Source organism: Chrysemys picta, chromosome 9 (assembly GCF_011386835.1).
Source record: "Chrysemys picta bellii isolate R12L10 chromosome 9, ASM1138683v2, whole genome shotgun sequence".
NCBI lineage: Eukaryota > Metazoa > Chordata > Testudines > Emydidae > Chrysemys > Chrysemys picta.
The window spans coordinates 84062343-84088197 of record NC_088799.1 but is presented as its reverse complement, the minus strand read 5'-3'; the positions used below and the strand labels follow the sequence as shown (position 1 = coordinate 84088197).

The 25855-nt window shown below is 47.1% G+C and overlaps 1 protein-coding gene across 4 annotated transcripts in view; it reads left to right on the top strand.

The window, feature by feature from the left end:
* Positions 1 to 25855, top strand: part of LOC101940193 (actin-binding protein WASF3-like) — a 49466-nt gene that overhangs the window by 20372 nt on the left and 3239 nt on the right. For 2 of the 4 annotated variants that reach the window (XM_005291777.4, XM_065556590.1), the window contains 7 exons: positions 9938 to 10102; positions 14711 to 14845; positions 18468 to 18621; positions 19716 to 19833; positions 21621 to 21796; positions 22364 to 22627; positions 25071 to 25462. In XM_005291777.4, coding sequence (XP_005291834.1) covers positions 9970 to 10102; positions 14711 to 14845; positions 18468 to 18621; positions 19716 to 19833; positions 21621 to 21796; positions 22364 to 22627; positions 25071 to 25462 — 1372 coding nt within the window. In that variant the 5' untranslated portion in view covers positions 9938 to 9969. Of the gene's footprint in view, positions 1 to 9164; positions 9830 to 9937; positions 10103 to 14710; positions 14846 to 18467; positions 18622 to 19715; positions 19834 to 21620; positions 21797 to 22363; positions 22628 to 25070; positions 25463 to 25855 lie in introns of those variants that run through there. The other 2 variants (XM_042851034.2, XM_065556591.1) reach the window with 2 other exon arrangements.

Here is a 25855-nt window from a genome sequence, read left to right as displayed (position 1 = left end):
CTTCCAAGTAAGTTTATTATCAAACAATACACCTGGAAATGTAAAACTGTTAACTACATGTGCCTGTTCTCCACAAAGATATGAATGACACTTATAAATTTTTCTTCTAGGGAAGATCATCCCCTTTGTTTTAGTGATTGAAAATTTAAGTCCCCAAGCAGGTCCCCATTCTGAGACACACACACCCCTCCAAAAATAACAGTTATCCCCTATTGAGTTCCCTCTTCCTGAGTTCCTTATAAGGCCCAGTCGCCCAATGATCCTTACCTAGCTCTGCCCCATCTGGCCAGGAGGCAATCAATCAATCACAGGTGCACTAATTGGCTCTTAACTGCTTGCCTATCACGTGATGGGAGCGAGCCTCATTATAGTCCCCCTTCAAACCCATCCATTTCCCCTGTCCTTCACCTCCCTCCTACCCTGCCAGTGCCTTCAAATGGCCACCTACTCCTCTCCTTCACTCCGTCCCCTCATGAGCACTCTCGACTCTGCCTCAGACAGAGCAGAGCGAGAGTCAGGCGACATGTTCAGCAGAAGAAGGAACATTCCCCTGACTGGCACTCATCTCTCCGTTACAGATGTGTCAGGACTTAGGGGTCGGTTCAGGGAACAGGTCAATACAGTTTAAGCAGGTTGTGAGAAGCGAGGGGAGAGTGAGAAAAAAGTCCCAAATGCCCAGGGCTCCCACTACAGTTGGGAGACTTGGTCTAGGCCTGCATGCTGAATCACTGGCAACCACTGGAGGTGTCACTGCTGCCGAGTTGCACCACACAAGATGGCTGAGGGCAGAGGTGTCTGTACCCTGTGGAATTTTAGATGTAGAGAAATTCCAGCTGGTCCAGGTAGCAGGGGGCAAAATAGGGATTTTTCTTCTCTAGCACCTTATAGCTAAGGAGCTCCATGCTCTTTGCACACATCAGTTAATTAAGTCTGACAACACCTATTGTGAGGTAGGTCTCATTATATCCATTTACAGATAGACAGACTGAGGCACAGAGAGGTATGTGACTTGCTCAAGGCTGCATGACACAACAGTGTGTTAGAGTCAGGAAGAGAACCCAGGAGTCTGGGTTCACAGTCCTTTGGTTTTAACCACTAAACATGTTCTGTCCTTTACATCTAACTCTTTTCAACGTTTTCTGGCTGAGACAAGGTGATTTAGGACCAGCTCTTCACCAGCTAGGTCCCTTCTTTCTCCTGATCAGTATTCTTAGTCCTGTCAGCACTGAAATACCAAAGGATCACAGTGTGTAGAGCTCTGTCCTGGCTGTCCCAATAAAAATCCTGCTGGCTTTGCATGGTACAAGTCTGCAAGTGATGTTGATGGCCTGGCTGATTTCCTAACAGGATTCCTTTCACTTGATCTTTTTGAGAGACTGACTAGCAAGGTCAAAAAACACAGCTGTTGTTTTCCAGACAATTCTCATTATTAGCTGTGACAGCTTTCTTAAGAGATAAGCTTAAAAGCAAGGGGAGGAAAAGTTACTGTTGAAACGTCCAAGCTCTAGGATGGGTTCCCTGCAGCATTTCCCTTCTAACTGGAGTGCTCTTATGACAGAGGGTCTTCTATGTCAAGGATGTTGGCTTAAAGTGAGCTGGGTCTCACCAGATTGCAGACAGCCAGAAAAACGGCGGGTTAGGGATGATTGATGGCAAGAGGGCATTATAATATTTCAACAAGCTGTCTGGGCACGAACATGGTGTTAGGAACTAATGAAAATCCATGGTGCACAGTGACGCATCCGGCACTTCTCTGAGACCTCTTTAAAGTGTTCTACTCTGAAGAATAATGACCATGAAATAGCACCTTCTTACTAATGGGTCTGCTCCTCGGGTGTATTTAAAATCTGATCTGCTTATTTTAGGCAAAACAAAATAAAAATGAGCTACATTTTACTGCTGTTAACCCTGCCGCGCCCAGGCAGCTAATGGAAGCATGAGCTGAATTCTAGTCCATTCAACAGAATTCCAGTTGCAGAGACAAATTCTGCTCTCATTTGGACCCAGGCAACTCTACTGAAGACTGTGGGGTGAATAATTTAGGGCAGAATTTTACCTCCAGAATCCTTATAACTACTGACCATGTGGCTATGCCCTTGTGGGACTAGTATGCACAAATATGATTTGCATCTGTGTAAGCTATGTGTAACCCATGTCTCTTAGTGCTGCACTCTGTCCTGCTCTAGTGACTCGACTAGAAGTTTGAGTCTGGACAGCCTTTGAGCTCATTACAAGTAGCCAAAAAGGTGATCTATCTGACAGCTGCTCTGTTATATGCATTGGGCAAAGCTGGACTGGATCCCAGCAAAGGAGCTTTGCAAACTGTGTGAGTCTGATCCTTAAACTGCCTGTAACTGTTCTTCCTTTGCAAGACGGTCTTTGCATACAGTTTAGGCTGGGCTGCAGGTCTATCAAGTATCAGAGGGGTAGCCGTGTTAGTCTGGATCTGTGAAAAGCAACAAAGAGTCCTGTGGCACCTTATAGACTAACAGACGTATTGGAGCATAAGCTTTCATGGGTGAATACCCACTTCGTCAGACGCATGCGAAAGCTTATGCTCCAATACGTCTGTTAGTCTATAAGGTGCCACAGGAATCTTTGTTGGTCTATCAAGTAGCATTCCTCTTGCCTTTACTACAGAAATGAGCCCTGCATCAGCAGTATCTGGCTTCCACTTGTCCCAAGATCACAAGCTATCATGGTCTCCCCCATGGTTTAGCCTGTAGGAACTGCCGGCAGCTGCAAGTCACCCTTTGATTAGTGTACACAGAGAGAGCAGTTTCATGAGACAGTGTATTCATAGAGTTGAAGGCCAGAAGGAATCACTGGGTCATGGAATCGGACCCCCTGTATCGTACGGGGCGTTACGTTTCTCCCAGTTACCTCTGTATTGAGCCCAATAATTTGTGTCTGACTAAAGCATAATTTCCAGAAAAGCATCCAGCATGGAGAGGTGGAGAATCCATCACTTCACTGGGTACTTTGTTCCAATGGTTAGTCACTTTTACTGTTAAAAATTTGTGCCTGATTTCTAATCTGAATTTGTTGGGTTTAAGCTTCTAGCCATTGGTTCTTGCTGTGCCTTTCTCTGCTAGACTAAAGAGACCTTTACTACCTGGTATTTTCTCCCTGTGAAGGTACTTATAGATCAAAATCACCTCTCAATAATCTGTTTGATAACCGAAACTGGCAGAGCTCTAGGTCAGTGGTTCTCAAACTTGGGCCGCCGCTTCTTCAGGGAAAGTCCCTGACGGGCCGGGCCTGTTTGTTTACCTGCCATGTCCGCAAGTTCGGCCGATCGCAGCTCCCACTGGCTGCGGTTCACTGCTCCAGGCCAAAATCACTTGTAGGAAATTAGGTTTGCTTCATAAACAGTGACTGAATCCCTCCTGGTCAGGGGATGGGAGGTGGCTTTCAGGGGCTCCTGAGGAGGCTAATGATAAAATCATGTACATAAAACAGTGGTTCTCAAACTGGGGCCGCTGCTTGTGTAGGGAAAGACCCTGGCGGGCCGGGCCGGTTTGTTTGTTTACCTGCTGGGTCCACAGGTTCAGCTGATCGCGGCTCGCACTGACTGCGGTTTGCCGCTCCAGACCAATGGGGGCTGCGGGAAGTGGCGCAGGACGAGGGATGTGCTGGCCGCCCTTCCCGCAGCTCCCATTGGCCTGGAGTGGTGAACTGCGGCCAGTGGGAGCCATGATCGGCCAAACCTGCGGACGCGGCAGGTAAACAAACCGGCCCGGCCCTCCAGGGACTTTCCCTGAACAAGCGGCGGCCCAAGCTTGAGAACTACTGCTCTCTCACTGTAAGACATTTTATCCTGCCCTTGAATAATTTTTGTGGGTCTTTTCTGAACCATCTCCAGTTTTCCAACGTGTGGCCAACAGAACTGAATGGATTCCAGGATTGGGTCTCACAAGCGCCGCATACAAAAGTAAAATCATCTCCTTCCTCCTACTCACTACTACCCCGTTCATACAGCCAAAGATTACGTGAGCCCTTTTTTGCCACAGCATCACACTGGGAGCTCGTTTTGAGTTGCTTGTCCACTATGACCCCTAAATCCTTTCCAGAGTCACAGCTTTCCAAGATACAGCCCCTCCATTCTGTGGGCATGGCCTACATTCCTTGTAGAACTCTGCCTTTGGCTGTATTAAAATACATTTTTGTGTGAATGGACCCAGGTTACCAAGCAATCCAGATGGCTCTCTATGTCTCCCTGTCCTCATCATTATCTACCGGTCATCTGTGCATTGTTTCCTCAGACCCTTTGTTGACTTGCTATGGGCCATGAAATGCTATTCATGGCAGTCAATTAAGAGTCTGTAGATACATGGCCCATGGCTGGCTCTAACCTCTTCCATGACAGTTGCCCAGTACTAGCCTCACTTGCTTTTTCTTTTTCTGGCCATTTAACAAGGGAAAGTGACACTTTTTAGGGTGAGCCACTTCAGTGGGACTGTTACCTACTAAATAAAGTTCATTAAAGTCAATGGGAGACTTTCCACTGACTTCAATGGGCTTTGTATCAGGCCCACTGTGCCTTTTATCTGTGTCCATCTTTGTGGAAACTCTGCTTCCCCTTTCATTCATTGTCTTACTGCTGGTGCTCACAGTTTGTGTCAGCAGAACAGAAACGCTGGCTGTTGGCACTTGATCACCATTTTCTTGGCTGATGCTAAGACTCCCTCTTTGTTTCCATCTTTTAATTGTCTGGCTCAAGCAGCTCATTAAATGCTTTCCCCCGATCCCCCTTTCCTGTCCCGGTGCTGGCCATGGCCCAGCTGGACTTCAGAGCGAGTTGAATTGTGGACTATGGAGAGTTAGTTGTATGGCACACAGAGAATTTTGTTTTTTGCTCACCAGCTTGAATCAAGTCCAGGCTAGTGGTGACTGGCAGCTATTGCCATCTAAACAACCTTTTGGTGGCCTATGTGAAAAAGAACTGATGGGTCTCAGTCCATTTGCCAGTGGAAAGGTGCCTTCTGGTTTCCCTACTAGGTTAGAACACAACCAGCTACCATGAGCGGAAAGATGCTAAGCTGTGTCTACACTTGGGGCTGAGTGATTTTTCAGTCATGCTAGCCAGCTTGAGACTGAAAAACAACCTTTTTTCCTAGTCTAGACAAGGTCATCGACGCAGAGGGCCAGATACCCGGCTACACTCTGGCTGCTTCGCACCACTCTAGGAGCAGCTGTAAACTCGGTTTAACTGAGCACTGAAAGTAGGTTTACAGCTCTTTGGCATCACTGCAGTGGTGCAAAGCACATGGCGCATACCAGCCAATCTGACCAAGACCCCCTTAGGCTCTCTGGGTAAGTCCACATAGCAATTAAACACCTGCGGCTGGCCTGGGTCAGCTGAGTCTGGCTCGTGGGGCGCAGACTGCAGGGTTGTAAAACTGCTGTGTGGACATTCAGGCTCAGGCTGGAACCCAAGCTCTGGGACCCTGCAAGGGGGAGGGCTCCCAGAGCCCAGGCTCCAGCCCAAGCCTGAACATCTATCTACACAGCAATGTTTAGCCCCGCAGCCTGAGCCCTGCAAGCCTGAGTCAGCTGACCAGGCCAGCTGTGGTTGTGCCGTGGGTCTTTTATTCCAGTGTAGATGTACCTGGTGCCTCTACTTTGCGCTCCCAGGTCCAGCCTTCTGTGAGTTGCTTTCCCAGTTATTCTCCTCTCTTCAAACCCCATAGTATATAAATTACACCAGTTTAGACTCAGGGGGCTGATTTCAAAGGTGATACCTGTGGGGAGGTGTAATTTACACACCAGCAATGGGTGTGAGAGGATGGCAGCTTAAGTTGCTGTAACTAGGAGGCTGGAAGAAGGTGTAAGTTACACCAAGTTTCTCATCTCTGCAATTGATCCAGAGAGTGGGAAGTAGGAAATGAAAGTAAAATTTTAATGGTGATCGCCAACCCTTCGCCCTTTATTACAATAGTTCCTGCAGATGAGCCTGGCCTCACTGGAATGCATTGAGCATCCTAATCCTTGTCACCATCAGCACTGAGATCCTGCATTGTTGTCGATTTCTTACCTGGCCTATTTAGAACGTTTCTCTCACATTCCTGTGATTGTTGCTTTGCAGTCACTATTTACAGTTTACCTCAGACCTTTTGGCCATGTGTGTGTGTGTGCAAAAGAAAAGGGCTACAAGTGTTTAAAGGAGCCAAGTGCTTGGAAAATGGGGTTTGTTTCTCCTGTGGGCTCACACATACCAATAGACAGCAAAGGTCTCCCATGAAAATTGTATCCCAGAGAAATATATTCATTTCAAAGTCAACTGTTTGAGGGAACCCTTCTGAAAATAGTTTTGAACCAAGAACAACAATGTCCCAGTGTTGTGGGAGGGCAGGGGAGTAACATTGTGGCTCCTGATCTATAGCATATTTTGGCAATTCCTGTTAAGATCCAGACTAAGCAGCATGGCTGTTTAGCACACCAGTCATCTGTTCTCCTTGCATGGCAGGAGCACAATTCGGGCCATGTTAAAGTTCAGTATTAATTATTTAGAAACAACTTTGTGGTGCTGTGCAGACGCTGATCCGCCTTTGAAAACAAGGTCAGTGTCTGCACAAAAAGCAAGCTATAAAGGGGAACTGTGGGGTATGGAGTTCACGGAAAAGTTGACCATGTGGTTCCAAAGGGACGCTGTTCTGCTCTCCACATGGATGGACCAAAAAAACCCCCAAACTTTGCAGGTTTCTGGCTTTTGAAAGAACCAGAATTACTGGCTCTCGTTAATAGTGCCTAACTACTCTGCTCTGAATTATTAACATCTGACTTGGTAAACTGTTTTTCCTTGACTGCAGACATATAACAGTTAAGGACACAGGGTTTGCGCAGGGTATAAAATGGCAGGATTTAGGCTCATTGATAACAGTGGGGTTGCCTGGGTGTAACTGAGGGGAGAATTTGGACCATATGTAGCAAGCTAACCTAGATTACTTGGTCCTTATTAAGGCCAGCCTTAATCACAAGCAATATAAATGGTTGTTTGGAGCCCTGCACAGACACTCGGCGCATAGATTGGCTTGATTCTAGCAGTGGCACTAGAGGAGGGCGTATTTCCTCACCACGCTCCTGGAAAGGAGAGGTCCCTCCTTGCTCGACTCCTTAGGGCCAGAGGAAGAAATAACTTGTAGCTGGAGGTACCTCTCTGGCAACTTGGGGTTGATACCTCTCAGGAGGTGTTTACAACCTGAATGATTCACCTTAATCACCCCCACCCCCACACTGGTTTTAGTTCCTGGAGGAGCTGTGGTAACCCTCCCCTCTAGAGTTTCATACAGTCCCTGGCTCACAGTGATACATTAAACCGTTCATAAACTTGATACAATATGGTCCCCAACGATATTGCATGCAATTGCAATACTGTATCTATCACAGCTAGCCAGGCTGTAAGCTGCACTGAAATTGGTTGATGTAGCTTCTTACTCTGCATCAGCCTGAGATGGAAGTGATCATTAAAAAATGAGACTACAATGGGCCTCAGTCTTACCAAAGAGGCAAAAGGAGAGTTCATTTTCCATGGCCCGTTCAATCCCTGGCCTCTTGGCTGAGACTGTCAGCAAGGGGTCCAACCGTTGCCAGTTTCAATAGTGTTTTTAGCAGTATGGATACCTTTCCACTGGGAAGAGAACTGAGACCCACCAAACTCATTTCACTGGCCTGTTTTGTAGAGGCTCTGGGTCACTAACAACTTTGAGCTGGATTTGGACCTAGAGGTGAAAGTCACTGCAACGCAGTTCCTTGAGCTCCAGGGCAACGTCATATTTAATAAATGCTGATTTCTGTGTTCCTCCCGGACATTGCTTGGGGTTAGCCCCTGACTGCGCACAAAGTCAGCAGTAGAACCGCTTGAGCTTTGGAATGATTGCAGACATATGACTTACTGCTAAAACTGTAGCCTCTGAGCTCCGGAACACCTGCAAGTGGACCACCCCACTGAGACTTCTTCCAGGGTGTCTGTAAGCCCCCATCTCCCTCAACTTCCCCTGCCCCAAGAAGAGTTAACAAAATAGCTGGTAGCAAATATTAATTAAAAATCCCAAACAAAAAGCATAAGACTAAGGAGAAAATGAAATGCCACTGGTCCATTACTTTGCTCTTTGTTGCGTGCCCATTGGTTGCTTAGGGACTAATACTCCTCTTCTGCCATTTTTGTACTAGGGTAACATGGACTTCAGTGGAGTAAGACCTGACTTACCCTGTTGTAAGTGAGATCAGGATCAGACCCTTAGGTTGTAAGCTCTCTGAGACAGGAACCTTGTCATCTTGTTGACTGTAAAGCAACTAGCATGTGGTTGTACTAGGTTAATAATGCACTTAATTTGCCCATGCCCCATTGATAAATGTCTTTTCAGTTTGCTTAAATGGACAGCAGTGACTACTACTATCTGCTCTGGCCCATTGCTAATTTTTGCCACAACCAACCCCTCACACTAATGGAGGAGTCTGACTGAACCCCATTAAGGCATTGGCTTTTCCAGGCCTTCCATCCGCGAATCAGTCCCATGTTATTTCAGCTAGTCCATCTTAAGCAGGTCCCATCTGCATTAGCAAATTTGGAAGGCAAGACATTCTTTGGCAATGGGGAAGGGGGAAGGAGGCCATCGGAAGTGAATTCATTAGGCTTGCTTAATATTGGGATCTCCCGACATCTCACTGAACCTGTCAGAAAATTAAACGTCTCTGGATTCTTCTGCGGTCCCTGGGTTGCCTGCCAGTGTTCGATGATAACTGTTAATAGAGTGTGCTCGTTGCTCCGGGCTGTCGCGGAACTGGCAGCCAGCGTGAGCAGGATTTATGTGCTGCTTTTCATTCTCAGCAGCTGGGCTCTTGTAACTGATGGACAGTAACCCAGTTTTGATGAGCAAAAGAGGGAACACATGATTGGGAATAACCGACACACACAAAAAATGTCTTTGAAGGCATGCTTTGCTGGGGCAGGGCAGAGCGGAGCCTGGCACCTTTGTACTCGGATGGCCTGTAGCAGTATATCATGGTGCCCCCAAATTAAAAATAAAACCCAAGAGTGGAGGGTAGGAGGCTGGATGGCTCAAGAGACTGGTGATAAGATGTGGAGTTTTATATTGCTGTGTCTCTGGCTTGGATCCAGCTTAGGTGAGGTAAGTGACAGAACAGCATTACCATTGACAGATGGGTGGCTTGTGTGCAAAGAATCGGTGAGGGGGAGGTGACTCAGCCTGGCTCTTAGCACGGGTGACTCCGCCAGCACAATTGGTACTGCATGGCAGCCTTGTTTGTGACCTCCCCAGAGAGATGGAGAATTGAATGGGCCAGGGTGTCTTGTGGATCTCCTTCCCTCTAGAAGCAGTCCCTCGAAGGCCAGTGTGGGAGTAGATTGCACTGCTGCTGTCTGCACAGAGCCCGGCCTTGCAGAGAGATGTGCAGTCTCTAGGACTGTCAACCTGTCCTCTTTCATGAGTGCCAAACTCAATTACAACACGTTCAAAAATGCAGACTGTCTCCAGACGGAAACCTTCTCTCTGGGTGTGCGCGGGCGCGCGGATACCCTGGGGATGGGAAGCTGCGTGTTTGGGCACACACGTTTTCCACACGCATTTAACCACATGACATGAAAAACTGTCTCGCTCAGGAGGTGCTCAGCGAAGCGGTTGCTGCGTGCTGCCCGTCAGAAGCATTTTATTTACACCCCCGCCGCCTGGAATACCATAGCTCGCAAAGCGAGAGCATTAAACATCCATGGGAGGATGGAGGCAGGGCTCCCTGCATCGTACAGCTCAAACCACCTCTCAAGCAACCAAATGGCAGGGACCTATTTTAAGAACTCTGCTGGAGGCAGGTAAAGAGCAGGCTTGTATTTCCTTTGTTAAAAGGGCAGCTGCTAGAAGGATTCCCTGCTTGGTTAGAGATTTCCAGAAAAACAGATTTCTCTCCCTTTCTGCTTCAGCACAGGGAAAGCAGTGAGAATTCCCTGGAAAGATGCCTCTGGTGAAGAGGAACATTGAACCTCGTCACCTGTGCCGTGGTGCTCTTCCTGATGGGGTGACCAGCGAGCTGGAATGTGTGACCAACAGCACCTTGGCTGCCATCATCAAACAGCTGGGTAGCCTCAGTAAGTTGAAAGCAGGAGGGCACGTACGGATCCTCTGTGGAGTTCTTAGGCAGAGTGGCTGTTCGTTCGTCATCTGCAAAAATCCCCACTTCGGGGCTTACTGGGTCAGAACTTCAGCTGGTGTGAATTGGCTCCAGGATTGTGAGTGTGAAATGCTCAGGGAGATTAGAGAGGCTGTAAAAAGAGAAAACCCAGCAATAATAATGCGGGATTTCAGCTATCCCATATTGACTGGGAACATGTCACCTCAGGATGGGATGTAGAGATAAAATGTCTAGACATCATTAATGACTGATGCTTGGAGCAGCTAGTCCTGAAACCAGCAAGGAGAGAGGCAATTCTTGATTTAGTCCTAAGTGGTCACAGGATCTGGTCCAAGAGGAGAATATAATTGAACTGCTCAGTAATAGCAACCATAATGTGATTAAATTTAACATCCTTAGGGGGGAGAAATATCACAGAAACCTACCACAGTGGCATTTAACTTCATGCCAATTTTTTTAAAAGGCTCTAGAGGGGATCTGGCAATTCCAGGCCGGTAAGTCTAACTTCAATACCAGGCAAATTGGCTGAAACTATAGTAAAGAACAGAATTATCAGACATATGCTTGAACACAATATGTTGGGGAAGAGTCAACACAGCTGTCAAAGGGAAATTATGCCTCACCAGTCTATTAGAATTCTTTGAGGGGGACAACAAACTTGTGGACAAGGGTGATCCAGTGGATATAATGCACTTGGACTTTAAGAAAGACTTTGACAAGGTACCACACCAAAAGCTCTTAAGCAAACCAAGCAGTCATGGGATAAGAGGGAAGGTCCTCTCATGGATCAGTAATTGGTTAAAAGACAGGAAACAAAGGGTAGGAATAAGTGGTCGGTTTTCACAATGGAGTGAGATAAATAGTGGGGTCCTCGAAGGATCTGTACTGGGACTAGTACTGTTTAACATATTCATAAATTATCTAGAAAAAGGTGTAAACAATGAGGTGGCAAAGTTTGCAAATGATACAAAATTACTCAAGATAATTAAGTTCAAAGCTGACTGCGAAGAGTTACAAAGGGATCTCATAAAACTGAGTGACTCGGTAAGAAAATGGCAGATGAAATTCACTGTTAATAAACACAAAGTAATGCACATAATCCCAACTATACATTCAAAATGATGGAGTCTAAATTAGCTGTTACCACTCAAGAAAGAGATCTTGGCATCATCATGGATAGTTCTCTGAAAACATCCACTCAATGTTCAGCGGCAGTCAAAAAAGCGAACAATGTTAGAAACCATTAGGAAAGGGATAGATAGTAAGACAATAAATATCAAAATGCCACAATATAAATCCATGGTACGCCCACACTTTGAATACTGCATGCAATTCTGGTATCCCCATCTGAAAAATGATATCGAATTGGTTTTTTATTCAGAGAAGGCTTTACAGCCCCCGTCCCCCTCCCTTCACACCCTCAATATTATTGAAACTTAAATTGGGGAGTCTAAAGTAAATTGGAAGTGATTATTATCTACAGTACTTGAAACATAGACTGAAGCATTCAATATTCCTCTTGCTATGGAAATAAATGTAAGTGAATAATCTGCAGTGTCCCCTATGAAGACCTGTTTTCTCACTATAGTGATTACATTTTTTTTTCACATGTATTATTATGAATAGACCCTAGAAGTCCCAAATGAGATCAGGGCCATGTTGAGCTGGGCAGTGTACAAACATGTAATAAGAGACAGTCCCTGCCCCCACAAAGTTTACATTCTAAACAGACAAGACAAAGTGTGGGAGGGGAAAGAGAAGTCCAGAGAGATTAAGTGACTTGCCCAGGATCACACAGCAGGTCAGTAGCAGAGCTGAGGATATACTCCAGATTTCTTGATTTACAATCCAGGGACCTAAACACTAGAGCACACTGCCTCTTGTGGGGCATGTTGAAAGGAACCGTATATTTTAGGAGATCGGAAAGGGGATTCTGGGATCTTTTACCTCCACTGTCAAAAGTTGAATTTGGCCCAGATTGATACTCATGGGTAATCACTAGCCTCTGCTAGATTAGTTTGGGGATATTTTTGCTGTTGTTAATATGTATCCAGATTGTAAAAGGCTCTGATTCTCTCCCCTCGCCCCACACCTCCCCCAGAAGCCGTTTCAGCAGAGAGGCTGAGGAGAGAAAGGGGTATGGATAAACAGAGACCTGCTCTCACTCCACGCTGTCACTCTGGCATCTTTCATCTGCATTATATTCACTTTTATGTTTAAAAATCCCCACATGTTTTCTGAGCTTCTTAGAGCACAGCAGCTGATAATAGTGGGCAACATGCAGGGATGACCACACACACACACACACACACACACACATGACAATCCCCATGGTCTACTCATCACAAAGAATGGAAATAAATTAAACCAAGACGGCTGAGTTGCTTTGCAACTGGATCAGATCAGAAAGCTACAAAGCCCAGAGTTCCCTGTTATTGAAGAGTGTCCATTTGCATAAAAAACTCCTTGATCCTGAATGTGGGGATCGCTTGCTAGATGTAGTTGCAAAAAAACCAACAACAACAACAGAAGCTCAGAACTGTCATCCTAAAGGCACCACATTTAAAATGATAGTATTTCTCGAAAGGAGAGAGAGGGAGAGATCAATCCAAATAAGTCAAGTGTACCAGGATTGAGTTAATATGTTTCTCACCTGCAGGTGTCAGTAGTGTTTTGATAAATGTTGTGATATTTAGACCTTTCCCACGTTAAAAGATTAACATAGAAACGTGATGAACTGTGACATAATATAAGCAGCCTTAATTCTGAGTCTTTCAGCTGCATCAAAATGAATAGTGGATTTTTTTCTTCTAAGCAGTTGATTCAGCCCTAGTACAGTTTTTGCCCATTCAAGATTGAATCTTGCAGGACAGTTTAATTCAAATAGATGTTATTAAACTTCACATGGACTGGGAACAATACTGATCTCAGCAGTCCTAGAGATCACTAACAGGGCAGTTATAGTGAAAACACACACACACACACACACATGTATGTTAATACCTGGATTTGGCTCTACCATTTCAGTCTGTATTCTCTCTAATAGGAAGCAGGCAGTCTGATCCAATGGATAGAGCACTGGATGGGGACTGAGGAGACCTAGGTTTTATTCATAGCCCTTCCTCTGACCTGCTGTGTGACCCTGTGAAACTTCTTCTTGTCTATTTAGATTGTAAGCTCTCTGTGGGAGGGGCTGTCTCTTTTGTATGTGTGTGTACAGTGCCTGGTGCAACAGAACCCTGATCATGCTTAGGGTTTCTAGATTTCCTACCCACTATACCACATTTTTTCAATGTGACTGCAAGGTGCTGACTTGTCCCCACTCCCAGAGACTCTTTTCAGGGACAGTTTTATTTTCTAAACCTAGTCAAAACATAAAAGCAGTCTCTCAGCCCACCATGGACTGCAGCTGCCAGAGGAGTTTCCCCTTTGCCTCTCAGTGCCTCCTGCAGGATTCTTCCCAGCCCTTTTCACAGAGCACTGCCTCCCAGGGCTTTCTCCCACAAGACCCTTTTCCCCAGCAGGTTCCCACTGCCTCTCCTCCCAGTGGACTGTGGCAGTCACAGCCGTGCCCCATTCCTTACTGACAGCCTGGCTCTTTATAGCCCCAGGTGCTGCCCCATCCTCTGAAATAGCTAAACTGGGAGTACCTGTTCTGGGACAGGGGTGTGGAACCTGTTGCATTTGAAGGGGCCAACCACCTGCTGTCAGTGACAAAATGGCCGTTTTCCGCATTCAGAAACATGCAAAAATGTTGAGGTTCAAGCCACTTAGAATGAGGGTGCTGCAGAGAACCTGTGCTCTTGGTTACATAGTGTAGCAAATCCATGGCCACCCAAGATTTCACCGTTGTCTCTGGTGCTCACCGTGGCTATTGAGACCTTCATGGCAATAGCAGGTGGTAGAAACAAGCTCCTGCTGGTTCAAAAGCAGAATTCTCCTTTGAGCTCAAGGAGAATATCTCCTTAGCGGACAGCAGTATGCAGCCGATGGCACACCTCAGAGCAGTTCTGATTCTGTGCAGCCGAAGGCAGTGCTGTGCACAAACACATCAGCTCATTACAATATACACACTTAATACACTTGGCCAGTTATACAATTTAGACATGAAAACGACAGTTAAAAGGAAATCAGTTCCATCAGGCGTATTCCTGTCTTTCATTATCACTTGCTTTGACCGCCAAAAGGGAACCTTTTATTGCACACACAAAATATGGAAAGATTCTTGCAAACAAGCAGACCTGTAATGGCTGAGCTTGAGGGCTGGAGACTTGTGTTCCCATCTTTCACATGTCTCCCAGGCCCCCTAGGAGGAATGCACTGTACATGCTTGTGGCTAGTTTGTGCAAACTGAAGGCTGCGCAGATCTGGGGAAATAATGGCTGGGAATGCAGACTAATGTCATGGAAAACAAATGGGAAGGCCAGGCTTGCACTGGCTAAGCCTGTCTTTTGTAGCAGAGTCCCCATGGGAAAATCCTTACATTTGCCTCTCTCTATAACTACATCATCCATCTCTCAATTGATCTGCCATGTACACCCCTCTTTGCCTTTTGTTCTTTAAGGCAGACATGCTGAAGACATATTTGGAGAACTGTTCAATGAAGCCAATAGTTTCTATTTGCGGATGAACTCCCTGCAGGAGAGGGTGGATCTTCTGGTGATCAAGGTCACTCAGTTGGACTCGACGGTGGAGGAAGGTAAGATGGGGCTGGCCGGCAGGAGTTATCTTTGTTCTTCTCTATTGTGTTGGTTGTAGAATGTGGAGGTTGCAGCTGGAAGGAATTTCAATTGTAACTTTGCTCTACTAAGATTTTACTAATATTTGGCCCTCTCCTTTCTCTCTCTCTGCCATGGAGAGTCATTCCAAAGAATCAAGCCTGCTAGCCTGGAAGCCATTTAAAAAACCCAAATTCTTATTTCCGCTGAGATTGTGAATGCCACAAACAGCCAAATTTAGAGGCAGTTTTGAGTGAGGAAGTTCCCAAGAAACCCTGGGAGGTTTAGAGCCATGGAAATGGCTCTGCACCACCTCAGCTTAGAGGAACGTAGCAATTGCCATACCATGCCAGTGCACCGTCTAGACCAGCATCCTGTCACCAGCCAGTGCCAGATTCTTAGAGGAAGGTGCAAGGATCCCTGCCGAAGTCAGCTATGCACTAAAGTGCTCCCAGGGAACGTCTTCCTAACCCCCTTAGCTGCAGGCCAGCTAATGCCATAACACAGGAGGGTTTGTATCCTTTCCAAAACTCCTTTGTTTTAAACCCTTGCTCACTCTTCTAACCCTGGATAACATAACTCACAGCATATTAGCTGTTCTCAGCTGCCGGAGCAGCCCCTGGGGGCTATGGCATCTGAGTGGAAGTTAGAGCAGCCCGGAGGGTTAAGGAAAGATTACCAATATGATCAGGACCGTGGTGTATTCTCTGGCCCGTTCAAGTTACCGGAGTGTAAGTGGCAACAGGATTTGGCCTCCAGTGTTGAATACTGGATCCAGCTGGCTGGAAGTCATTCTGAGGGCTGTGCCCGTTGCGACACACGTCCTTCCCTTGGAAATGTTGCTGTGTGTTTCTTGAAGAAGATCGTCCCTGTGCTGTCTCAGAGGTAGCCCCGTGTAATGCCACAGTTGCTATGGTTATTTGTTCATTGAATCCCTGAAATGCAGGTAACTTATCAGTCATGTCTCAGTGCTTCTCATGGGCAGCCTTAGGTATCTGCTGATGCGGCCGTGAACTGCCCGTCACCCGGGATCACAGTGGCTACCCACCTGGACAAGGAAAATCGGACAGTCTGTCACTGCCACTCCTTAGCCCCTGCAGACAGAAAGCGGCAATCCCCCCCTTCCAGGCCACCCCTCCCTCCTTGTGCGGCGTAGCTGCTGCCTTGGCAGCCCTCCATACAAAATGTGTTAAGAGAAAATACCGCAGGCAAACATATGAACAGTTACCTTGTTTGGGAGCAGAGAGAACACAGGCAATTATTTGATCAGCTCACTGCATGAGATTAGCCTGAGAGAGGAGCAGAGGACGGCGGGGAAGCAGGAAACCTGCCTAATTAATAAATGTGACTGATGCACAGTCAGACATATGAAGAAGCACTACAAACATCCCAATGGAGGCTAGAGACATGGGGATCTATGCACTGAAGCACAGGCAGCAAACACTGGCACATAGGTACATGAGTGCAGGACGTAACACGTACGGAGCCTTTCTCCTGCTAAACAAATGCTCAGTGTGTCTGCAGATGAGAGCTGGGAGGGAAATAATTTTCCCATCCTAGGCAAATTTATGAGATACTGAAAAAATGTCCCACCCTGAATAAGGGCGAGAAATCATTCTCAAATCTTTTTACAGACTGAAAAGCCAAAAAAACCTTTTGGCTCCAGTTAATCAAAATGTTTCATTTTGACAACTTTTAAACTTTTTTTCCCCAAACATTTTTTTAGTCAAAAAAAAGTGTTGAAACTAACCCGTTCCTGCGAAAAGTTTGGGATTGATGAATCAGCATTTGCTGATGTTAAAAAGTTTCATTGAAAAATTCCTGACCAGCTCTATTGCAGACACATGCAGCCTGGCCAGAGAGCGGATTCAATGGATAGAGGTTGCTTCCCGGCCCGCTGAACAGGCTAGGAGACAGCCAGGACTGTGCTGGGCTATTTGATGTGGCAACTTGACGTCTTTTTGAATACTGGGCAGAAGAAGGAGGAGCGTGGCAAACGCTAACAGGTCCACAAAGCCAGAGTCCCTGTAAATAGTGTGTGTGTGGGGGAGTGCAATCTTTCTGATGAGGCATTAGGCGTTAGAGATGAACCTCAAGCCCTCAAGTTTAGCCTGGATCAGAACTTCCACAAAGTTTCAGGGTGTTCTGAGCTGGGGGGTTGGTTCAGGCCCATCTCTAATAAGAATTGGCCAAGACAGCCTGGTTGCATATAGTGCAGAGTAGGCAGTAACACTGTTTGTAAAAGTGTCGCGCTGCATGTGGCTGCAAAGGATGTTAGAAAATTAAAATAGGACTTAGCATTGGTCTTAGGTTGGAAAAATTCCTCTGCACAAAATCCCATTGCACTCTTCCACGTTCCTTCACTTTGTGACTTTCAGAGCAAAATTGCTCTGTTTTACACCAATCAAAAGGTGGATTTTCCAAGTACCACTGTTCCATGCAAAGAAGATTTAACCAGGGTTGAGAATCTGCTCCAGTAAATTTGCATGTGTTTCTGACAGAATCTGGCACACTCCCTCCATTAGAGACAGTTTGCCTTTCCTTGGACATTTACCCTCTGTAACATCCAGTGCATTCATACAGCTTACACTGATGTGGGGAACTTCTGCTTGTGCTTGCCTGACACAAATCCAGCCACGAGTAAAACTTCACCGAATGTAGGTCTCTTTCAGTTCAGTGATGAAAACGCGCCCACTTCCCGTCAAAGGAGGGAAGCCTGTCAGCAGGACTGTCACAGCGTAGGCCTGTGTGCAAGCTCAGAGTAGTTCCTTCTTTTGGCAAAATGCTGTTTTCCATCCGGTGGGAGCTCCTGCAGCACGACTCGTAGTGGAGTTGGCATCTCAGGCAGTCAGCAGGAAAGCTTTGGATGGCTCAAGTGTCTGTGCCGGAGGCTGGATTTCTGCCTCCCACTCTCCCCCTACACAGCTCTGCCTCACGTGCCCACATGCAGGAGAGGCCGGGGCAAATGCTCGCCGACCAAAAGGGTTGGATGGATTGTCATTGATTGTGGGGGAAATGCCAGAAATTCTGCTTGATGCCATCAGAGAGGCCTTGATTTTAATAGTGAAATAACACAGAGGTGGAAATATTAATGCCTAGGCACCACTGGCATCCAAAGTGACCTGGGACAAGTCTCTAGCCTGCACAAATAAACTCAAATTGAACACGAGCCAACCTTTTAGCCTAGAGTGTCAAAGTCTGGTTAATGTTTTGAATAGCTGGACATTTACATGCCGGGTATTGGGTGAGGCCGGCAGGCATGCAGCATGTGTTTTGGGCACAGGAGAAAACGGGAGGCATGCAGCACACGTGTTGGGCACAGGGGAAAACGGGAGACATGCAGTGTGAGTGCTGGATGCAGTGTGCATGCTGGGCACAGGTGGGACTGTCAAACACACAATGTGAGTGTTAGGCTGCAGTGCTCAAATGCAAGGACATAGTGCGAATGGCAAGTGTGCCTTGTTAGGGCGGGGTGCAGAGAGCAAAGGCCAGGCACATGGCCCAGTGCCGGGTGAAAGGTGCAGGAGTTGTGTTGAGAATACAAATAGCAGGCCCTCAGCCTTTCCCCGGGCACATTAAGGTTTCTTTCTTGTGTGGTCACAGTTTCACTGCAAGACATCAACATGCGGAAAGCGTTCAAGAGCTCAACTGTGCAGAACCAGCAGGTGGTCTCTCGGAACTCCATCCCTAACCCCGTGATGGAGATGTACCAACGCTGTGACAAGCCGCCACCGCTCAACATCCTCACGGCATACAGGTAAGGGGCGTGGGGGCTGGGCAACGTCCCTCATGCCCACTGTGCAACTTTGGTGTACGGTTCAATATAGACCAAACAATCCCTAGCTGAGCCAAACCTACTTTGGAAGAGATTGTTTCCTATCAAATCGGAAGGACCAACTTCTGATCAGCCTTACCCCACTTTTACTTGTATGTAACTCCATTGCCTTCAGCGGTGTTACTTCAGGCCCCTTATCCCTTCGCTTGTACACTCTGTTCATGCTGCTGTATGGGGCTTCCTCTGGAAGTCCATTGGTGCCCTTGTCCTCAAGTGCTGTGATGGCGTCAGCCTGAAGTCACAGTTGTTTCGAGTGGTGTTACTGGGTGGTTACAGGAGAATATTGGTCCGCTGTTTGATGATGGTTCAGTAAATGATGCTCTTTTCTCGGCTGTTCAGCTGTCTCGGCATTGCAGCTACACCGATCGCGTCTCTTGTACAAGACAACCGAAACCACCCAGAGTTTATTTAACACAGCCAATAATACTCTGTACTTGCACAGTGCAGATCATCCAATGATAAATGTGATGTGAGAAAGCGTCACTGATCACTAACAGATTGAAGCTAAATATGGCCTGGGTCATCCAAAAAGGCAGGAACCCAACCCCCACCCTCATGTATCTCTGGGGGGGGGAAGTGGTAACATTTGGGAGCTTCTTTGGAAAATTAGAGACTCTCCTGGAATTCTATATCAGCCTGTATGTCAAACAGGCCTTAATAAACCACTAATTTTGAAGCCAATAGTATTTTCCATTTTTTAGCAATTACTTCTGAGTGTCATCTGTGCCAAATCCTTAATGATCTATGTTGTGGTGAGAGGGGAATGGGTGGAGAGTGGGATGGGGATGGAATAGTGAGGGAGATGGAAGGAGGCAGGTAGACAGAAGGGAATAGGCAACTGTAGGTGAAGCAAAGAGGTGTCTTGCCACCAGCCCGCGGAGTTCGTCGGGGTTCGTTTCCCAAGTGCTGGGCTCATTAACGTGCCTTTGTTTTTAGCCATCAAGTTATTAATAACATTTTATCCTGTTGCTGAGAATTTCCTCTATCCCTCCCCAACTCTGCTGTGATAATTTCAGGGACGACAAGAAAGATGGCCTCAAATTTTACACTGACCCTTCATATTTCTTCAACTTGTGGAAGGAGAAGATGCTGCAGGCGACTGAGGACAAGAGAAAGGAGAAACGCAGGCAGAAGGTAAAGCCATCAGAGAAAGCTCTGAATCGGGCCTAAGATGAGGCTGGTCTGGACTTAGTTTGATAGTCTGATACTGTTATAATAATGGACATATCCTATCTCCTAGAACTGGAAGGGACCTTGAAAGGTCATCAAGTCCAGCCCCCTGCCTTCACTAGCAGGACCAAGTACCAATTTTGCCCTAGATCCCTAAGTGGCCCCCTCAAGGATTGAACTCACAACCCTGGGTTTAGCAGGCCAATGCTCAAGCCACTGAGCTATCCCACCCCCCAATAGTGTCCTTCTGAAATGGGTGCAGTATCTCTTGCTCTCTCTGACATATCTAAGGTGCCCGTCAACGTATTATCATCCTCAAACTCATGTCCAGTCAAGGCTGCTCTGGTAGGAGTCACTTGTGAAAGAGTTTCCCACCTTAGCACCTGAACAGGTTGATGGCCCAAGGAGCCTGGGATGGAGCTTGGGTATTCTTACCCCATGTGCGCCAGTCACCAGTTGCGAGGTTTTTACATTCAGGAAACATACAGATCTCCTAATGTCCAGACCAGCAATAAGAGAATCACGAGACAGTCTGGCATCAATGAGTTTCTGGTTTGTTGCTTGCTCATGTTTGGGGAGTCATATGACACTGAAACCTTTGGAAAACAAATCCCTCTTGGCTATTTTTGACATTATGCTCCTTGATTGAAGTCCCCTACGTGCCCGTTAGCTATATGGCACTCAAGGGGTTGGCACCTGAAAACAGAAATATAAAGGAAACCTGGGGTTTCAGTGGTAGGTAAAGGATCCCCCATTGCTTTTCTTTTTAAAGAGCCCAGGGACAGAAAAGCAGGTCTTAAAATAGAAGCAAGCCCTGCACGTGGTCAGAGAACATGTTTAAGGCCTGGGTTGAAGAGAAACAGGCTTATCCCATAAGCACCAGTGGATGTTGCTGGACCTATTCTTGTCCTGTTTGCTTTGGCTAATGCCTATTCTGATGGAAGGTGTCAGAGCAATGGGTGTAGGAATGGCCCACTGGAATCCAAAGGCTCACATGGGCTATGCAACAAGGGGCTTATGGCATGAGCTTGAGATTCACCCTGACACTATTACCTCCATCAAGTGTAACTGCAGACTTGAGTTTCCATGTTCTCATAGACTTTAAGGTCAGAAGGGACCACCATGATCATCTAATCTGACTTCCTGCACATTGCAGGACACAGAACCTCACCCACTCCTAACCTCTGGCTGAGTTACTGATGTCCTCACTGTTCTCTGGGTTGTCAGTAGTTTGGCTCAGGCTTCCAAATCTACATGGAAATCATATGGAAAGTCTCTGGAATGTATTCCAGACTCCAATGAGTCCATCCCAGCTTTCACAGCTAACTGTACCAGTTCAGAAAGTGAAGACACTGGCTGAACCTGCTGGTGCTCACAGCCTTCGGTTCCATTGTTCATTCTCCGGGCTGCTCCAGAACCAGCCTTGTGATTGTGATTGGTGTTTAGATCAGCACAACCTTATTGCATAATTGAATGAAAAGCAGGTGGTGGTGGTGCACCAAGACTCATTATTACAGGAGGGAAAGGGAGCGTGAAGGGGCAGTGCTGACGTGGTGTCCTAGTGGTTGGGACCCAGGATCTAAAATAACATGTCCTGAGAATTCCACTAGTGTTTGGTATCCCAGTTACCCTTATACACATAACCTAAAATCCTTACTTGAAGTCAAGCTCAAGCAAACATTGCACTATGTACAGTCAGCAGGCAGCCATCCTGCAGTCATGCTAACAGGATAGGGCTTATCTGCTTCCAGGAGCAGCGGTTAGTGGAAGATTCCACCCGGGAGGTGAAGAAAGTGAGAAAAGCCCGCAACCGGCGCCTGGAGTGGAACATGATGGCATATGATAAAGAATTCCGGCCCGATAACAGGTTCTCACCATCCCCATATCACATGGCCTCATCGGAAGGATCACTGTCCCCAGATAATAGGCAGGTTTTCTGTATTACACGCTTATTGTTTTTCTTTGCTTTTCTTCACCTTTCTTTTTCCTTTTCGATTTTCTGGGTGAATTGGTTCCTCATGGCAGTGAAGGACTCTTAGTGCTGACTAGGAAGCAGGTGCAGGGAAGGCAGGCACTGTGCAAACCCCAGCCTGCTGCTTAGCGTTCTGATACGCAGCACCCCTGCTGGGTTGGTCCTGCACCTGCCAAATCATGTCTAATTCCGCATTGGCTTTGCGATCTCTGTGTGGAGCTGAGATGAGACCAGAACATTTTTCATTTGGGACCTAAGCTAGGATTTCCACCCAGTTGAGCTGAAAGGCTAATTTGTTAGCCTGCAAGGCTATTGCAACCTCTCTACTCTCAGCTTGCACCATCCCAATACCGTCTTGCATGTTTGTATTTCGGTGGCTACACATCTTGTCTCCCAATGTTGTTGCCTTGATCCCAAATGCCAATAGGTGCCATCATACTCCTCCCTGACCTGTCCTCACCTTGCCTTCCCTCCAGGCCCTCCATACAGGAATACAACCTTTGGTATTTTTCTGTGCAATAGATCTTATGCGTCAGATGCAGCTGATCACTCATACCCGGCCAGTCCTAACCACCCTGCACAGCAGATATTAGCTCCAGCCTCACACCTGTCAACAGACAACAAAGAGATCATCCTGGTCGCTAACCAGGCCCAGGAACATGTCTACAGGCCCTCAGCAGCAGGAAGCCGTCAGAACAGTCTCAACCGAGTCCAGCAGCCCCATGTGCCGCAGCATCCAGAGACTATATTGAATGGACCAAGACCTCAGATAGTCAAGGAGTATGGGTATGGATTTCAACCTGCTTTCCTTCATCCAGTGACCCGTTTGTCCCTTTAAATGAGTTTAGTGCTTTGGAAAGGTGCCAGGTTGACAGCCATAGAAAGTGAGGTCCTCTGTCCACAGAACAAGTACACGATAGGCAGCAGCTGTCACATAGATGGTCCTTCTGAAAGTGCGCCTTACCATTCACGAGGTGAGAAATGGTAGTTCAGTCTCCATGGCCCATTCAGTCCTTTAGTCATGTGATCAGCCTGCCAACAGGAACATCAGTTGATGCCATCTGTGAGAGTGCTTTGTGAGAGTTCAACACCTGTGTATCCCGGAACTGCACTCAGAAAACACCATCTCCTTTCACATTATGCCACAGTGATGATTAGACCAGTACAAGACAGGTCCAAATTCAATCCAGTAGCCTCGATATGTAAAGATCCCTATCTTAGTTCCAACTCCCTGACTCATCCAGCCTTCCCCTTGCTACTAGCCTTTATTGTCACCCAAAGATAAACCGATGCCAAAAAAAGTCATATGCAAGCTCAGATTCTGCCCTCTGTCATCCCGTGGAACCCTGAGCAGGGTTATATTTGAGGGCAGAATTTGGCCCGTGATGGTTTCTGCCAATTAGAAGGTGGCAGGGGAGGGGAAGTCTTTTGTTCAGGACCTTGGACAGCTTCCTGTGAGCGCTTGGCTTGGGGAGATCTTACCTATTCTGCAAGCATTCTCCTTCTCTTTTTCATAATCCCATGGGAGTTCATAATCCCATGGGAGTTCTTACTCCAGAGTCACAAGCAAAACAAAAGACTAAAAAATAATTCAACCCATTCATTTGAGATGGTCCTTTAAAGGGGCCATTTGGATTCTAAACTCAATTATCTCCCTGGGTATGTCTGCACTGCAATAAAAGTTCCAGGGCAGGGGCACCACTGGCCTGCCTTAGCGGACTTGGGCTCACAGGGCTCGGGCTGCGGGGCTATAAAATGGCAGTGTAGATGTTTGGGTTTGGACTGAACGTCTACACTGCTAATTTTAGCCCAACAAGCCCAAGTCAGCTGACCCAGGCTCTGAGACTTGGTGCTGAGGGGTTTTTATTGCAGCTTTTTATTCCACCCTCTCTCTCTGTCTGTACCATCAAATAAAACAATTTCAGTCTTCAAAGATCATTATGTAACACTTTCTATCCTGGGGATCCTACAGATTGCACATAGCTCCTTCTAATTCAGTATCACTTTGAATGTCTAAAGTGATTGATGCCAGAGGCTTCAGAGGAAGGTGTAATCTCCCCTGAACCATTACAAAAACAAATCTAAAGGCACAGTTCTGTACAACAGGAGGGAGATTTCATCCTGACCCCAGCAGTCGGTCAGACCAGCCTTGACACAGAATAATTGGTAGCCCCTTTAACTTGTCCCACCTGGCGTAACTGTTCCTGGTATGATGCAGGAACTTAATTGGCTTTTCTGAATGAGTCTGAAGCACCTCACTGTTACCTGCCCCTCTGGCATTGCACAAGGCAAAGACATTTCCCAAACAATAACTAGACAATTTTTTTTCTTTGGGGTGCAACACTGATGTATCAGATACTGTGGACCCCTGTCACAGCCGTTCCCGTACAGAGGCACAATGTACAGACGTAAGGATGGGGATTCAGCCAGATCTCTATATTCCCCTTTTTGTACGTTTAAAGAATCAGTCACTCAGTTAGACTTCAGCATAGCCTTTCAAGGTGAAATACAGGCAACCAGAGGGAACATAACCTTCCAGGCCATCTGAGGCCACTTCCACCAGCGTCTCAGCTCTCACTCAAGATTTACAAGCTTCCCTCCCCTCACTACTTTGCCTTACACCCTCCTTCAGTTGCTGTCCTGCCCCTGCCTCTTAGCATGTAAATTTCACGTGTTTTTACACACTTACTGAATGGCAAACTGGTCCAAGATACAGTATTATACGGCTTACGCCCATTGTCTAATCAGCTTCCAGGGCCCAGAGACTTCCTTGGCAGTTACACCTGGTGGAACCAGGCCTGGAGTTGGTCCGGTATATCCGCTTACAAGGACTGAGTTCCCTGTCATGTTTGGTGTTTGTGTCTTTTCAGGTGACACTTTAGAAAACGGTCTGCTTTTGTTACCAAAGTGGGTTTCTCTGAATATATAGGAATCATTTCAAATGCAGCCACTGCTGGGGTGGAACATGGGAGCTGTTTACCAGCACATAGCTGAGCTGCGCAATAGTTTAGGACAGGCAGTGGAGATAAATGTCATGCCCATTTTAAACTGCAGGGGGAATTGAGCGCGTGCATTTCCCAAAGCTGGAATTTATCTGGGATATTTTGGTTGCAACTAAGTGACCCTGAGTGGCGGGTCCTTGATGTTATGGTTCATGTGTGGTATTTCTTTAGCAAGCAGGATTTCTGCTATTGCCATTGATTTGCTCTCTGTCGTTTACTTGTTGCAGTCCCCAGCAGATGCCCCTGGCAGAATACTTTGTGCCTCCTGCTCCTCCGCCCCCGCCCCCTGTGATACCCTCTGCTCAGACTGCCTTCGACAGCCCCATCTCAGCACCTCCCGCCATGGCGGCCAGCGCTGCAGCCTCCGTGGCTCACTCGTCATATGCACCTTCCCCGCCTCCAGCTCCACCCTGCCCATATTCTGCTTCCCCCCCTCAGACTGGCCCAATGGGGCCCCCCGTCGCACCTCCCCCACCTCCACCCGGTCCTCCAACAGTCGCTGCCTCGCCGGCTCACTCGGCATCGCCCCCGGCGGCAGCGGTTGAACCTCGGAAACCTCAGATCCCTCTGATACCAATGAGCGATGCCAGGAGCGACCTGCTTGCTGCGATTCGGAGGGGTGAGTTACAACCCGGGACACTGGCACTGACCAGCAGTGAGGGGGAGCGGAGATGGAGAGAGAAGGACATGTTGGGGATTCCAGCAGACACACATGCCCACGCACACTAGAGGCCTGATCCAAAGCCCATTGTAGTCAGTGCAAAGTCTCCCACTGGTTTCCATGATCTGGGATCAGGCCCCGCGTGCTCAGAGGACCCGTGAAGAAGATTTTATTGCTAATGTTACCTGTAAACACTGAAGAGAGCGGAATTATTGATGCGGGGTAGAAGTAGGAGAGATGGGATGAAACTGAGCAAAGGACCATTCAATCTGGATATCAGGGGGAAAATCCTGCATGCACTGAAGCCCAGCTTCCCAGGGGACGTGGTAGAAAGCCCCATCATTTGGGATG